Source organism: Scyliorhinus torazame, chromosome 31, assembly GCF_047496885.1.
Source record: "Scyliorhinus torazame isolate Kashiwa2021f chromosome 31, sScyTor2.1, whole genome shotgun sequence".
In the NCBI taxonomy this organism is placed as follows: domain Eukaryota; kingdom Metazoa; phylum Chordata; class Chondrichthyes; order Carcharhiniformes; family Scyliorhinidae; genus Scyliorhinus; species Scyliorhinus torazame.
Genome location: NC_092737.1, coordinates 3,243,050 through 3,259,992, shown reverse-complemented (window position 1 = coordinate 3,259,992; position 16,943 = coordinate 3,243,050). Strand labels below are relative to the sequence as shown.

The window sequence follows — 16,943 nt, the reverse complement described above, 5'->3', positions numbered from 1 at the left end:
AATGTTCAATGGGAGGACACGCTGACCTGGGTGTGTAAATGTTCAATGGGAGCTCACGCTGACCCGGGTGTGTAAATGTTCAATGGGAGGACACGCTGACCATGGTGTGTAAATGTTCAATGGGAGCACACGCTGACCCGGGTGTGTAAATGTTCAATGGGAGGTCATGCTGACCTTGGTGTGTAAATGTCAATGGGAGGTTACGCTGACCTGGGTGTGTAAATGTTCAATGGGAGCACACGCTGACCCGGGTGTGTAAATGTTCAATGGGAGGTCACGCTGACCTGGGTGTGCAAATGTTCAATGGGAGCATACGCTGACCTGGGTGTGTAAATGTTCAATGGGAGGACACGCTGACCCGGGTGTGTAAATGTTCAATGGGAGGACACGCTGACCCGGGTGTGTAAATGTTCAATGGGAGCATACGCTGACCTGGGTGTGTAAATGTTCAATGGGAGGACACGCTGACCCGGGTGTGTAAATGTTCAATGGGAGGACACGCTGACCTGAGTGTGTACATGTTGAATGGGAGCACACACTGGCCTGGGTGTGTAAATGTTCAATGGGAGCTCACGCTGACCCGAGTGTGTAAATGTTCAATGGGAGGGCACGCTGACCCGGGTGTGTAAATGTTCAATGGGAGGACACGCTGACCTGGGTGTGTAAATGGTCAATGAGAGGACACGCTGGCCCGGGTGTGTAAATTTGCAATGGGAGGACACGCTGACCCGGGTGTGTAAATGTTCAACGGGAGGGCACGCTGACCCGGGTGTGCAAATGTTCAATGGGAGGACACGCTGACCTGGGTGTGTAAATGTTCAATGGGAGGTCTCGCTGAACCGGGTGTGTAAATGTTCAATGGGAGGACACGCTGACCCGGGTGTGTAAATGTTGAATGAGAGCACACGCGGACCTGTGTGTGTAAATGTTCAATGGGAGGACACGCTGACCTGGGTGTGTAAATGTTCAATGGGAGCTCACGCTGACCCGGGTGTGTAAATGTTCAATGGGAGGACACGCTGACCATGGTGTGTAAATGTTCAATAGGAGCACATGCTGACCTGGGTGTGTAAATGTTCAATGGGAGGTCACGCTGACCTGGGTGTGTAAATATTCAATGGGAGATCACGCTGACCTGGGTGTGTAAATGTTCAATGGGAGGACTCGCTGACCCGGGTGTGTAAATGTTCAATGGGAGGACACGCTGACCTGGGTGTGTAAATGTTCAATGGGAGGATACGCTGACCTGGGTGTGTAAATGTTCAATGGGAGCACACGCTGACCCGGGTGTGTAAATGTTCAATGGGAGGTCACGCTGACCTTGGTGTGTAAATGTTCAATGGGAGGTTACGCTGACCTGGGTGTGTAAATGTTCAATGGGAGCACACGCTGACCCGGGTGTGTAAATGTTCAATGGGAGGTCACGCTGACCTGGGTGTGCAAATGTTCAATGGGAGCATACGCTGACCTAGGTGTGTAAATGTTCAATGGGAGGACACGCTGACCCGGGTGTGTAAATGTTCAATGGGAGGACACGCTGACCCGGGTGTGTAAATGTTCAATGGGAGCATACGCTGACCTGGGTGTGTAAATGTTCAATGGGAGGACACGCTGACCCGGGTGTGTAAATGTTCAATGGGAGGACACGCTGACCCGGGTGCGTAAATGTTCAATGGGAGGACACGCTGACCCGGGTGTGTAAATGTTCAATCGGAGGACACGCTGACCTGAGTGTGTACATGTTGAATGGGAGCACACACTGGCCTGGGTGTGTAAATGTTCAATGGGAGCTCACGCTGACCCGAGTGTGTAAATGTTCAATGGAAGGAGACGCTGACCTGGGTGTGTAAATTTGCAATGGGATGTCACGCCGATCTGCGTGTGTAAATGTTCAATGGGAGCACACGCTGACCTGGGTGTGTAAATTTGCAATGGGAGGACACGCTGACCCGGGTATGTAAATGTTCAATGGGAGGACACACTGACCCGGGTGTGTAAATGTTCAATGGGAGGACACGCTGACCTGGGTGTGTAAATGGTCAATGAGAGGACACGCTGGCCCGGGTGTGTAAATTTGCAATGGGAGGACACGCTGACCCGGGTGTGTAAATGTTCAATGGGAGGGCACGCTGACCCGGGTGTGCAAATGTTCAATGGGAGGACACGCTGACCTGGGTGTGTAAATGTTCAATGGGAGGTCACGCTGAACCGGGTGTGTAAATGTTCAATGGGAGGACACGCTGACCCGGGTGTGTAAATGTTGAATGAGAGCACACGCTGACCTGGGTGTGTAAATGTTCAATGGGAGGACACGCTGACCTGGGTGTGTAAATGTTCAATGGGAGCTCACGCTGACCCGGGTGTGTAAATGTTCAATGGGAGGACACGCTGACCATGGTGTGTAAATGTTCAATAGGAGCACACGCTGACCTGGGTGTGGAAATGTTCAATGGGAGGTCACGCTGACCTGGGTGTGTAAATGTTGAATGAGAGCACATGCTGACCTGGGTGTGTAAATGTTCAATGGGAGGACACGCTGACCTGGGTGTGTAAATGTTCAATGGGAGGACTCGCTGACCCGGGTGTGTAAATGTTCAATGGGAGGACACGCTGACCATGGTGTGTAAATTTGAAATGGGAGGTCACGCTGACCTGCGTGTGTAAATGTTGAATGAGAGCACATGCTGACCTGGGTGTGTAAATGTTCAATGGGAGGTCACGCTGACCTGGGTGTGTAAATATTCAATGGGAGGTCACGCTGACCTGGGTGTGTAAATGTTCAATGGGAGGACTCGCTGACCCGGGTGTGTAAATGTTCAATGGGAGCACACGCTGACCCGGGTGTGTAAATGTTCAATGGGAGCACACACTGACCCGGGTGTGTAAATGTTCAATGGGAGCACACACTGACCCGGGTGTGTAAATGTTCAATGGGAGCACACACTGACCCGGGTGTGTAAATGTTCAATGGGAGCACACACTGACCCGGGTGTGTAAAAGTTCAATGGGAGCACACATTGACCCGGGTGTGTAAATGTTCAATGGGAGGTCACGCTGACCCGGGTGTGTAAATGTTCAAAGGGAGGTCACGCTGACCCGGGTGTGTAAATGTTCAATGGGAGCACAGGCTGACCCGGGTGTGTAAATGTTCAATGGGAGGACACGCTGACCTGGGTGTGTAAATGTTCAATGGGAGGACACGCTGACCTGGGTGTGCAAATGTTCAATGGGAGGTCACGCTGACCCGGCTGTGTCAATGTTCAATGGGAGCACACGCTGACCCGGGTGTGTAAATGTTCAATGGGAGCACACGCTGACCTGGGTGTGTAAATGTTCAATGGGAGCACACGCTGACCCGGGTGTGTAAATTTGCAATGGGAGGTCACGCTGACCTGGGTGTGTAAATGTTCAATGGGAGGACACACTGACCCGGGTGTGTAAATGTTCAATGGGAGGACACGTCGACCTGGGTGTGTAAATGTTCAATGGGAGGACCCGCTGACCCGGGTGTGTAAATGCTCAATGGGAGGACCCGCTGACCCGGGTGTGTAAATGCTCAATGGGAGGAGACCGTGATCTGGGTGTGTAAATGTTCAATGGGAGGACACACTGACCTGGGTGTGTAAATGTTCAATGGGAGGTCACGCTGACCTGGGTGTGTAAATGTTCAATGGGAGCACACGCTGACCTGGGTGTGTAAATGTTCAATGGGAGGTGACGCTGATCTTGGTGTGTAAATGTTCAATGGGAGGACCCGCTGACCCGGGTGTGTAAATGTTCAATGGGAGGAGACGCTGACCCGGGTGTGTAAATGTTCAATGGGAGCACACGCTGACCCGGGTGTGTAAATGTTCAATGGGAGGACACGCTGACCATGGTGTGTAAATGTTCAATGGGAGGACACGCTGACCCGGGTGTGTAAATGTTCAATGGGAGGACCCGCTGACCCGGGTGTGTAAATGCTCAATGGGAGGACACGCTGACCATGGTGTGTAAATGTTCAATGGGAGGACACGCTGACCCGGGTGTGTAAATGTTCAATGGGAGGACACACTGACCATGGTGTGTAAATGTTCAATGGGAGGACACGCTGACCCGGGTGTGTAAATGTTCAATGGGATGACACGCTGACCCAGGTGTGTAAATGTTCAATGGGATGTCACGCTGACCCGGGTGTGTAAATGTTCAATGGGATGTCACGCTGACCCGGGTGTGTAAATGTTCAATGGGAGGACCCGCTGACCCGGGTGTGTAAATGCTCAATGGGAGGACACGCTGACCATGGTGTGTAAATGTTCAATGGGAGGACACGCTGACCCGGGTGTGTAAATGTTCAATGGGAGGACACACTGACCATGGTGTGTAAATGTTCAATGGGAGGACACGGTGACCCGGGAGTGTAAATGTTCAATGGGAGGTCACGCTGACCCGGGTGTGTAAATGCTCAATGGGAGGACACGCTGACCATGGTGTGTAAATGTTCAATGGGAGGACCCGCTGACCCGGGTGTGTAAATGCTCAATGGGAGGACACGCTGACCATGGCGTGTAAATGTTCAATGGGAGGACACGCTGACCCGGGTGTGTAAATGTTCAATGGGAGGACACGCTGACCCGGGTGTGTAAATGTTCAATGGGAGGACCCGCTGACCCGGGTGTGTAAATGCTCAATGGGAGGACACGCTGACCATGGCGTGTAAATGTTCAATGGGAGGACACGCTGACCCGGGTGTGTAAATGTTCAATGGGAGGACCCGCTGACCCGGGTGTGTAAATGCTCAATGGGAGGAGACTGTGATCTGGGTGTGTAAATGTTCAATGGGAGGACACGCTGACCTGGGTGTGTAAATGTTCAATGGGAGGACACGCTGACTTGGTGTGTAAATGTTCAATGGGAGGTCACGCTGACCCGGGTGTGTAAATGTTCAATGGGAGGACACGCTGACCCGGGTGTGTAAATGTTCAATGGGAGGACACGCTGACCCAGGTGTGTAAATGTTCAATGGGAGGACACGCTGACCCGGGTGTGTAAATGTTCAATGGGAGGACACGCTGACCCAGGTGTGTAAATGTTCAATGGGAGCACACGCTGACCCGGGTGTGTAAATGTTCAATGGGAGGACACGCTGACCCGGGTGTGTAAATGTTCAATGGGAGGACACGCTGACCCGGGTGTGTAAATGTTCAATGGGAGGACACGCTGACCCAGGTGCGTAAATGTTCAATCGGGGGACACGCTGACCCGGGTGTGTAAATGGTCAATGGGAGGACACGCTGACCCGGGTGTGTAAATGTTCAATGGGAGGACACGCTGACCCAGGTGTGTAAATGTTCAATGGGAGCACACGCTGACCCGGGCGTGTAAATGGTCAATGGGAGGACACGCTGACCCGGGTGTGTAAATGTTCAATAGGAGGACACGCTGACCCGGGTGTGTAAATGGTCAATGGGAGGACACGCTGACCCAGGTGTGTAAATGTTCAATCGGAGGATACGCTGACCCGGGTGTGTTAATGTTCAATGGGAGTACACGCTGACCCGGGTGTGTAAATGTTCAATGGGAGGTTACGCTGACCTGGGTGTGTAAATGTTCAATGTGAGGACACGCTGACCTGAGTGTGTAAATGTTCAATGGGAGCACACGCTGACCCGGGCGTGTAAATGGTCAATGGGAGGACACGCTGACCCGGGTGTGTAAATGTTCAATGGGAGGACATGCTGACCTGAGTGTGTAAATGTTCAATGGGAGCACACACTGACCCGGGCTTGTAAATGGTCAATGGGAGGACACACTGACCCGGGTGTGTAAATGTTCAATGGGAGGAGACGCTGACCATGGTGTGTAAATGTTAAATGGGAGGAGACGATAAGATTTCTCTTCTTTGTAATATATTTGAGACACTTATTCAGGGTATAAGATCAGCAGGAAGCAATCTCCGAGACATTGGTCCTCATTTATGGATAGCAATCATTTTCAAATGCTACATGGTTTAAGAAATCATTAAGTGGCTACAAGCAACTAAACAAACCAGAAGATTGGGAATGTAAGGAATGTCACCAACATCCACGGCTGCATTGCTCCTCAGCTTCCTGAGTCCGGTCACATTCCCCGCTGTAAAATCCCTCCCCCATCATGATCACAACTTATTCCTGTCTGTCCGAGTAATCGCACAACTGGAGCAAACAAAATAACATTTTGGTGGGCAGGCTGATAATAATCGGAGTGTATTACACGATTACACAAAGATATTGGCGGACCCCTTCCCTCTTCAGTCTGGGGTGTCTGGGGATCTCACAAGTCACTGCAGCATACAGCCTGCTGCTGTTCCACATTCACATTCCAGGCATTGAGGGCAGCACGGTAGCACAGTGGTTAGCATTATTGCTTCACAGCGCCAGGGTCCCGGGTTCGATTCCCCGCTGGGTCACTGTCTGTGCGGAGTCTGCACGTTCTCCCCGTGTCTGCGTGGGTTTCCTCCGGGTGCTCCGGTTTCCTCCCACAAGTCCCGAAAGACGTGCTGCTGGGCGAATTGGACATTCTGAATTCTCCCTCTGTGTACCCGAACAGGTGCCGGAATAGGGGGCTAGGGGCTTTTCACAGTAACTTCATTGCAGTGTTAACGTAAGCCTGCTTGTGACAATAATAAAGATTATTTACTATACATTTAAGAAGCGTATATCAGTGTGTTTATCTTGGCGTGGGTAGAGACAGTGAAAGTAGTTCACTTCTAGGTAACGCACAGTACAGCTGGGAGGATGATACAACCGAGACCAGTGTAGAAAATAGGACGGGTTCTAGGACGCTGTGCTTTCTAATTCATTCACTTCCTGCAGAAATAGGAGGAGCGACCCGGTGTTTGTTACGATAGTCACCTTATTCTGCTGCTGTTCTCCTGTCCCTGCCCTGTGGAACATTTGTCACAAAGTCGGGAAGGTATGATTGTAACGCTGGCGCTGGGTGGAAGGCCCTTGTGCAGTTTCAAATCCAGCCTGTGCTCCAATGATCAAAATCGAAAGCTGCTGTTCACCAAGTCCTGCCCCTGTTCACACCAAAAATATATATTTTAAATGATACCCCCCCCCCCCCCCACCGCCCCCCCAAACACACACCCAAAGAATCTGAAATAAAGCTCTGGTTGAGCTTGAGTCAAACATTAATGATTGCAGTTTTACAGATAATATCAGGATAAAGCCCAAGATTCTTAATTACACATTGCAAACTTTTGCAGGATTGAGGCGAGGTTCAGACCCAGATCCCGTGCTGTTGGAAGAGTCACTACGGTCCTCTGGCTTGTGGTCTGGAATCTCCTCGCCTTCGGTGTGGGTATCGCTGGAACCACCCTGACTCGATCCGTCGTCAGGCTGCCTGAGGGAATTGCTCATGGAGCCGAATGTGTGCGTGGCAGAGGATGAAGACGCCCGCAGCAGCGGGGTGTGTTCTGAGTGGTGCTCATCACCTTCCGGGTGGTTTTCCGCATCGGATCCTGACTCAGAGTCGTTGGCTGATCGCAGGACGCGCTGTTTGCAGACGGGGCAGGTTTTTTTGGTCTGTGTTAGCCACGTGTCCACACATTTACAGTGGTACGCTGTGTTTGGGAGGTGGGTGGGGGGGAGAAAAGAACACAATTAAAAGGGCAGAGTCTGAATAAATCCCAAGACTAAAGAGTATGTATTTATCGTGCATCATCAGGATGCGGACTATCCGACTTCTGCAGTGCAATATTATTATACAGGCACATTTCTTTCAATTTATGGAATCTTAGAATGGTAAGCACGATTTCTCTGGTGTCACTGCCCTGCCTTTCCCTGAGATCTCTGCAACTTCTTCCTCCAATTGTCCAATTCCCTTCTGAAAGCCACAATTAAATCTGCCTCTCAGGCAGCATATTCCAGACCGTAATCGCTTGCCGCTTCTCCTCACGTCGCCTCGGTGTCTGTCAATGGGAATAACATGCCTCCATCCGTTCTGCCAGGAGCCCTCATGGTTTTGAACACCTAGCATGAAATCGCCTCTCAAACTTCCCTTCTCCCATCCTCCACCAAATTGAAGCCTCTCAATCCTAGAACCATTCTTGTCATTTCTTTCTGCATCTTTTCCAATGCCTTCGCATCCTTCCCAAAGGGCGATGTCCAGAAGTGGGGGCACTGAGGCTGGACGGTGTTCTGTGGAGGTTTTGTACTCCGTGCCTCTATTCATAAAGCCCGGGATCCTGCAGACCTTGGTAACTGTTTTCTCAACCTAGCATGTCTGTGCAGCCTTCAATGCGCCAATAAATATCTTGGGTGGGGCTCTCCATCCTGGCAGTTGTGTTTTCCTGCGCGGTGCGCCCCCGCCGACAACCGTGCCCTCCGTCCCGGCAGCTGGCCAATGGGGTTTCCCATTGTGGGCATCCCCAACGCCACTGGGAAATCCCCGGGCGTGAGTACACTGTCGGCCAAGCGGAGGATCCCGACGATGGAGAATCCCACCCCTTATCGTTACAGTAAAAGAACATTGTGCTAATTTTTAAACAAAAGCACTGGGATTATTCTCCAAGAGCAGAGAGACTGGCTGAAGACACTGGATATAGCAAAGGCCAAGAGCTTTATTTTCATTTTTGTGGTTTTGTTGATTGTCAAAATGGAAAACCTTAATAAACGTATCTAATCGAAGTGTCTGAAGTGTACAGACAACAGTGACGTCAATGGCAAGAGTTTCCTCTATCTATATCCAGGTCCTCATGATTTTAAAAACTTTTAACAAACCTCCTCTTTCCCAGCAGAGGAGAGGTTCCTAAATTTGCCAATCTATCCTGACAACTGAGGTTTCTGATCCCTGGAACCATTCTGGTGAACCTCTTCTGCACCCTCTCCAATGACTTCACATCCTTCGTCAAATCCAGCACTCGGAACTGCACACAGTCTTCCACCTGAGGTGCAACCGTATCTCATCACATTGGTCCGTGATCTTCACCTGCAACCCACCAACCATTCCACCAATGTGGACATGTCCTGTTGAAGATCTACACGGTCCTCTGAGTTTACAAGGTTTGGGAGTTTTGTACCATCCCAAAATCTGGAAATGATTCCCTGTTTACCAAAGTCAGGATCATTAATGTATACCAGGAAAATATCCAGGATGGTTAACTTCGAACATTTCAAGTGCCTTCAAAGCTGCACGTGCAATGGACAAGGAGAAAGACCAAATCCTTACAGCAATACAAATAAGGATCTTCTCAATTTTGCACCAATTAGATCGCTCTTCCAAACAGCACAGTGGGTGTACCTACACCACAAGAGACCGTAGCAGCTCACCACTACCTTCTCAGGGGTAATTAGGGATCAGGGGGTATGGGGAGAAGGCAGGAGAATGGGGATGAGAAAATATCAGCCATGATTGAATGGCGGAGCAGACTCGATGGGCCGAGTGGCCTAATTCTGCTCCTAGATGATTTAATGGGTAATAAATGCTCGCTGAACCCACATCCAGTAAAAGAATTCCAAAAGGAACACACTATTCCCGACTGGCTGTGCTGCTGAACACACCAATGTCATTGAATGTGAGTCCAATGTTTGCTTAAAGTAACCAGCTACAAATTCAATGATGGACCATCTGTTGACACATCCCCGTGGCTCTTCCGCGGGTCTAGCTCATTCTCCCAAACGTGGCACTGATTCAAACGCAGAGTGAAAAACGATTCTCTGAAAGATTGGATAGAGCTGTCACCATCTAGACATAAACACAGACGTAGAACATACGGTGCAGAAGGAGGCCATTCGGCCCATCGAGTCTGGACCGCCCCATTTAAGCCCTCACTTCCATCCTACCCCCATAGCCCAATAATCCCTCCCAATCTTTTTGGACACTAAGGGCAATTTAGCCTGGCCAATCCACCTAACCTGCACATCTTTGGACTGTGGGAGGAAACCGGAGCACCCGGAGGAAACCCACGCAGACACGGGGAGAACGTACAGACAGTGACCCAACGGAGAATCGAACCTGGGACCCTGGATCTGTGAAGCCACAGTGCTAACCACTGTGCTACCGTGCTGCCCTAAATCTATTGAGACAATATTCTTAAAAATGTTACAACAGGCACTGATCTGAAAACCGCTGGAGGAATTCCTTGAGTAAACCACCTTCAGGAGGTTTAGCATTAATGGGTGGAGTGACTAACCCCGAAACAGTCTTTTTTTCATTATTTTTCTCTCCTGAACGTGCTCAGAACCACACAATTGTGATGTGATATGTTGTTAGTACATTCTGCAATGGAGAATGGTCAGTGAAGTTAAACCTTGTCCTCAGGCAGAAGAGGTGGCTAATGAGGCAGTAGATGTGTTTTGTGCTAATTTTCTGGAAAGGTTTAATCAGATCAGAAAGCAGCAAATATAACTGCTATAGTCAGCAAGGGAGGAAACAGGAAGACCAGTTAGCTTGAGGCGTCGTGGGAAAGGTATTAGAATCAATCATTATAGCTTGGCGCTTGGAGGAACTCAAAGTGATCGGGAAGAGTCACCATGGTGCTGTGAAAGGGAAAGCATGTTTAACCAGAAAGAGTTCTCTGAAGGGATAACTGTTAAAGGGGAACCTGTAGATGTGTATTTGGATTTCCCAGAAGGTAAGGTAGAATCATGGAATCTCTACAGTGCAGGAGGAGGCCATTCGGCCCATTGAGCCTTTACCGGCCCCTGAAAGAGCGCCCTACCCTGGCCTGCCCCCGCATCGTATCTCTGTAACCCCACTAAACCTGTACATCCTTGGAGACGAAGGAGCAATTTTATCATGGCCAATCCACCTAACCTGCACATCTTTGGACTGTGGGAGGAAACCGGAGCACCCGGAGGAAACCCACGCAGACACGGGGAAACGCCGCACAGACGGTGACCAAGGCCAGAATTGAACCCGGGTCGCCGACGCTGTGAGGCAGCAGTGCTAACTAACCCCTGTGCCACCTTGTCAGGTCAAAGGTTATTGCAGAAAATCCAAGCTCATGGTGTAGCAGGGTAACGAATTAGCCTGGAAAGGAAATTGGCTGGCTGGCAGAAGTGTTTTTTTCCCGATTGGTACGATGTGCCGAGTGGAGTCCCGTCCCGCAGGGGTCCTGGGGCCTCAACCTTTTACTTTAACAAGGCAATTAGCTTCTCAATGTAATTGCCAAAGCTCGCATTCGCTGACACACACATCACTTTCCTGTACGATGGTTGGATGGTGATCAGGGCAGGTGGGCCAACGCATTTGTGTGTTCCATTATCCAGGAGTGCCGAGGTTAACGTCAGCATCTGAACTGAACAAGGTGATGATTCACAATGTGCTTTCATGTCCTGCGAGCTATTCCCCCCTTTTTACATTGGTTGAATATCAATGATTCCAAGACTGTCGCCTGCAGTCCCAGAAACTTACGCATTTTTAATAAATTTAAATTTAGACTATCCAATTCATTTTTCCCAATTAAGGGGCAATTTAGCGCGGCCAATCCACCTGCCCTGCACATCTTTGGGTTGTGGGGGCGAAACCCACGCACACACGGGGAGAATGTGCAAACCCCACACGGACAGTGACCCGGGGCCGGGATCGGACCTGGGAACTCGGCGCCGTGAGGCAGCAGTGCTAACCCACTGTGCCGCCGTGCTGCCCCCCCCAGAAACTTACACAAGTAATAGAATTGGCTCACCGTGTGTGCAGGGCAATATCCGCAGTTTGTCACCTTCCTCGTACTCGTCCAGGCAGATCGCACACACTTCATATCCATCCCCTGCATTTAAACACAACACTGCTACATAAGTGACAGGATAGGGACTGACAGGATTATAGGAACACAAAGAATTCAGTGGACACAATACCTCCAATCCACTCCCTATCTCCCAATCCTCTCTCTCTCTCTGAAAGCAGCAACATTTTATTCTGGTAACTTCACAGCTGTTCTCTTGTGAAAGAAAGACTTGGATTTCATACAGAATCCCGACAGGGCAGAAGGAGGCCATTCGGCCCATCGATCTGCACGGGCCCTCTGAACGATCACCCTACCCAGACCGAATCCCCAGCCCGATCTCCGTAACCCCACCTAGGGGCAATTTAGCATGGCCAATCCACCTAACCTCCACAACTTTGGATTGTGGGAGGAAACTGGAGCACCCGGTAGAAACCAATGTTGACATGGGAAGAAAGTGCAAACTCCACACAGACAGTAGCCCGAGGTTGGAATCGAACCCAATTCCCCAGCATTCTGAGACAGCAGTGTTAACCCGGGTCCCTGGCTCTGTGAGGCAGCAGTGTTAACCCGGGTCCCTGGCACTGTGAGGCAGCAGTGTTAACCCAATTCCCCAGCATTCTGAGACAGCAGTGTTAACCCGGGTCCCTGGCACTGTGAGACAGCAGTGTTAACCCGGGTCCCTGGCGCTGTGAGACAGCAGTGTTAACCCGGTCCCTGGCACTGTGAGACTGCAGTGTTAACCCGGGTCCCTGGCACTGTGAGACAGCAGTGTTAACCCGGGTCCCTGGCTCTGTGAGGCAGCAGTGTTAACCCGGGTCCCTGGCACTGTGAGACAGCAGTGTTAACCCGGGTCCCTGGCTCTGTGAGACTGCAGTGTTAACCCGGGTCCCTGGCTCTGTGAGGCAGCAGTGTTAACCCGGGTCCCTGGCACTGTGAGGCAGCAGTGTTAACCCGGGTCCCTAGCACAGTGAGACAGCAGTGTTAACCCGGGTCCCTGGCTCTGTGAGGCAGCAGTGTTAACCCGGGTCCCTGGCTCTGTGAGGCAGCAGTGTTAACCCGGGTCCCTGGCACTGTGAGGCAGCAGTGTTAACCTGGGTCCCTGGCACTGTGAGACAGCAGTGTTAACCCGGGTCCCTGGCTCTGTGAGACAGCAGTGTTAACCCGGGTCCCTGGCTCTGTGAGACAGCAGTGTTAACCCGGGTCCCTGGCTCTGTGAGACAGCAGTGTTAACCCGGGTCCCTGGCTCTGTGAGACAGCAGTGTTAACCCGGGTCCCTGGCACTGTGAGGCAGCAGTGTTAACCCGGGTCCCTGGCACTGTGAGACAGCAGTGTTAACCCGGGTATTTCGCACTGTGAGACAGCAGTGCTAACCCGGGTCCCTGGCACTGTGAGACAGCAGTGTTAACCCGGTTATTTCGCACTGTGAGGCAGCAGTGTTAACCCGGGTCCCTGGCTCTGTGAGAGAGCAGTGTTAACCCGGGTCCCTGGCTCTGTGAGACAGCAGTGTTAACCCGGGTCCCTGGCACTGTGAGGCAGCAGTGTTAACCCGGGTCCCTGGCACTGTGAGACAGCAGTGTTAACCCGGGTATTTCGCACTGTGAGACAGCAGTGCTAACCCGGGTCCCTGGCACTGTGAGACAGCAGTGTTAACCCGGGTCCCTGGCTCTGTGAGACAGCAGTGTTAACCCGGGTCCCTGGCACTGTGAGGCAGCAGTATTAACCCGGGTCCCTGGCACTGTGAGGCAGCAGTGTTAACCCGGGTATTTCGCACTGTGAGACAGCAGTGCTAACCCGGGTCCCTGGCACTGTGAGACAGCAGTGTTAACCCGGGTCCCTGGCACTGTGAGGCAGCAGTGTTAACCCGGGTATTTCGCACTGTGAGACAGCAGTGCTAACCCGGGTCCCTGGCACTGTGAGGCAGCAGTGTTAACCCGGGTATTTCGCACTGTGAGGCAGCAGTGTTAACCCGGGTCCCTGGCACTGTGAGGCAGCAGTGTTAACCCGGTTATTTCGCTCTGTGAGACAGCAGTGTTAACCCGGGTCCCTGGCACTGTGAGGCAGCAGTGTTAACCTGGGTATTTCGCACTGTGAGCCAGCAGTGTTAACCCGGGTCCCTGGCACTGTGAGACAGCAGTGCTAACCCGGGTCCCTGGCACTGTGAGACAGCAGTGTTAACCCGGATATTTCGCACTGTGAGACAGCAGTGTTAACCCGGGTCCCTGACACTGTGAGACAACAGTGTTAACCCGGGTCCCTGGCACTGTGAGGCAGCAGTGTTAACCCGGGTCCCTGACACTGTGAGGCAGCAGTGTTAACCCGGGTCCCTGACACTGTGAGACAGCAGTGTTAACCCGGGTCCCTGGCACTGTGAGACAGCAGTGCTAACCCGGGTCCCTGGCACTGTGAGACAGTTGTGTTAACCCGGGTCCCTGGCACTGTGAGACAGTTGTGTTAACCCGGGTCCCTGGCATTGTGAGACAGCAGTGTTAACCCGGATATTTCGCACTGTGAGACAGCAGTGTTAACCCGGGTCCCTGGCACTGTGAGACAGCAGTGTTAACCCGGGTCCCTGGCACTGTGAGACAGCAGTGTTAACCCGGATATTTCGCACTGTGAGACAGCAGTGTTAACCCGGGTCCCTGGCACTGTGAGACAGCAGTGTTAACCCGGATATTTCGCACTGTGAGACAGCAGTGTTAACCCGGGTCCCTGGCACTGTGAGACAGCAGTGTTAACCCGGATATTTCGCACTGTGAGACAGCAGTGTTAACCCGGGTCCCTGACACTGCGAGACAGCAGTGTTAACCCGGGTCCCTGGCACTGTGAGACAGCAGTGTTAACCCGGGTCCCTGGCACTGTGAGACAGCAGTGTTAACCCGGATATTTCGCACTGTGAGACAGCAGTGTTAACCCGGGTCCCTGGCACTGTGAGACAGCAGTGCTAACCCGGGTATTTCGCACTGTGAGACAGCAGTGTTAACCCGGGTCCCTGGCACTGTGAGACAGCAGTGCTAACCCGGGTATTTCGCACTGTGAGACAGCAGTGCTAACCCAGGTCCCTGACACTGTGAGGCAGCAGTGTTAACCACTCCATTTCTATTGTGCGTTTTTCAAGATCAGAATATGTCCAAGTCTGTGACAGTCAGTAAAGTACTTTTGAAATGCAGTCACTGCCGTCATGTTGGAAAAGAATTTCCAGTTGACACAATATTTCCTGAGGGGAGTCGCCTCCCTACCCCGACCCAGGAATTTTCCTGCAAAACGGTGCCGGAATGTGGCGACTAGGGGCTTTTCACAGTAACTTCATTTGAAGCTACTTGTGACAATAAGCGATTTTCATTTCTTTTCATTTCATTAAACAAAGATGACACGGCTGGCAGCCCTTGGCCAGGTACCGGAACAGAAATAAATCAAAAGAAAACTTTCTTTTATAAATTTAAATACAGTACCCAATTATGTTTTTGCCAATTTAGGGGCAATTTAGCGCGGCCAATATACCTACCCTGCACATATTTGGGTTGTGGGGGTGAGACCCACGCAGACACAGGGAGAATGTGCAAACTCCCCACGGACAGTGACCCAGGGCTGGGATTTGAACCTGGGACCTCGGCGCCGCAGTCCCAGTGCTAACCACTGTGCCACGGGCTGCCCATCAAAAGGAAACTAAACTAGTTAAATTAAAATGTCATTCCGGGGGTGGGGATGTTAACTGTATTTAAAAGTGGATTGAGATCTGAGTTGGTTCTGTTGTTTGAATGGGGCGGCACGGTAGCACAGTGGTTAGCACTGTGGCTTCACAGCGCCAGGGACCCGGGTTCGATTCCCGGCTTGGGTCACTGTCTGCGTGGGTTTCCTCCGGATGCTCCGGTTTCCTCCCACAAGTGCCGAAAGAAGGTGAATTGGACATTCTGAATTCTCCCTCTGTGACCCGAACAGGCGCCGGAATGTGGGGACTAGGGGATTTTCACAGTAACTTCATTGCAGTGTTAATGTGAGCCTACTTGTGACAATAAAGATTATTATTATTAAACAAAGGTAGCAGTTAAGGGTTATCGTGTCACCATATTGAAAAGCATTGTTTATGGGGTAATTGTCAGCTATTTTCTTGTGTGATGTTAAAGATATTTCAATACTGTGTCAGTAATAATGTTTGTTTCAGTATACCATATCCCTATTCTGCGTGAGATCACTCCTGCAGCGAGGAATCCTTTCCTCACACTCTTTACAAAATTAAAATTAAATATTGGGGTTTCTGTCCCATATCCCAGCCACTGTTGGGGTCTGGTACGGGATTGTAATACTTAACTGTAGATTAATTGCATATGCAGGTCGTGGATATTAACTCGAGATTCACTTGCACTTTAAATAGGTATTGTTGTGGGGTGTTGTATTGAGCATCTTCCTATTCGATTATATGATGATGTCTTTAGCAAGTGTGGACGTTATTGGTAGCGCAGGCTTGCGCAGGTTTTAGTATTTGCCACGAGGAGCCTATGAATAGTTGAGTATAGCTGTTGCTAGCTTTTGAATCCATGCTGTTAAATTGATATTTTTTAATAAGCACAGAAGATTGAATTTTCACGATGCGTTTGACTACCTTTTTGGCGACGAGGATTAAACAGGAGCAGGAAAATTCAAGGTAGAGTGAGTAGCGAGTTTGCAATGTGAATGGGGGTCGAAAGCTCTAAGCAGCCGGTTTCGTGAGCTTACCGATGAAAAACGGGTCGGCGGCCATGGCTAAGTTTAGTGAGTTGTGGAGGGGCGGGGTGAGGGGGGGGGGCTGAATACGTGGAAAGGTTAGGACACCTTTTCCTGGCAGATGGAATTACAGATGAGGTTAACTGTTTAAAAAAGGAGGTAGGCAGAAAGTGGGTAATTATAGGCCAGTTAGCTTAACTTCGGTAGTGGGGAAGATGCTGGAATCTATCATCAAGGAAGAAACAGCGAGGCATCTGGATGGAAATTGTCCCATTGGGCAGACGCAGCATGGGTTCAGAAAGGGCAGGTCGTGCCTAACTAGTTTAGTGGAATTGTTTGAGGACATTGCCAGTGCGGTAGATAACGGGGAGCCAATGGATGTGGTATATCTGGATTTCCAGAAAGCCTTTGACAAGGTGCCACACAAAAGGTTAATGCATAAGATAAAGATGCATGGCATTAAGGGGAAAGTAGTAGCATGGATAGAGGATTGGTTAATTAATAGAAGGCCAAGAGTGGGGATTAATGGGTATTTCTCTGGTTGGCCATCAGTAGC

General features: G+C 50.8%; 1 protein-coding gene across 2 annotated transcripts in view; it reads right to left on the bottom strand.

The window, feature by feature from the left end:
• The window catches only part of LOC140404616 (E3 ubiquitin-protein ligase RNF167-like), a 148,434-nt gene that overhangs the window by 47,606 nt on the left and 83,885 nt on the right, over positions 1–16,943 (bottom strand). The window contains exons 10-11 of one of the 2 annotated variants that reach the window (XM_072493220.1): positions 11,651–11,731; positions 7,210–7,585 (exon numbers count right to left, since the gene is read on the bottom strand). In XM_072493220.1, coding sequence (XP_072349321.1) covers positions 7,210–7,585; positions 11,651–11,731 — 457 coding nt within the window. Of the gene's footprint in view, positions 1–7,209; positions 7,586–11,650; positions 11,750–16,943 lie in introns of both variants that reach the window. The other variant, XM_072493219.1, reaches the window with a different exon arrangement.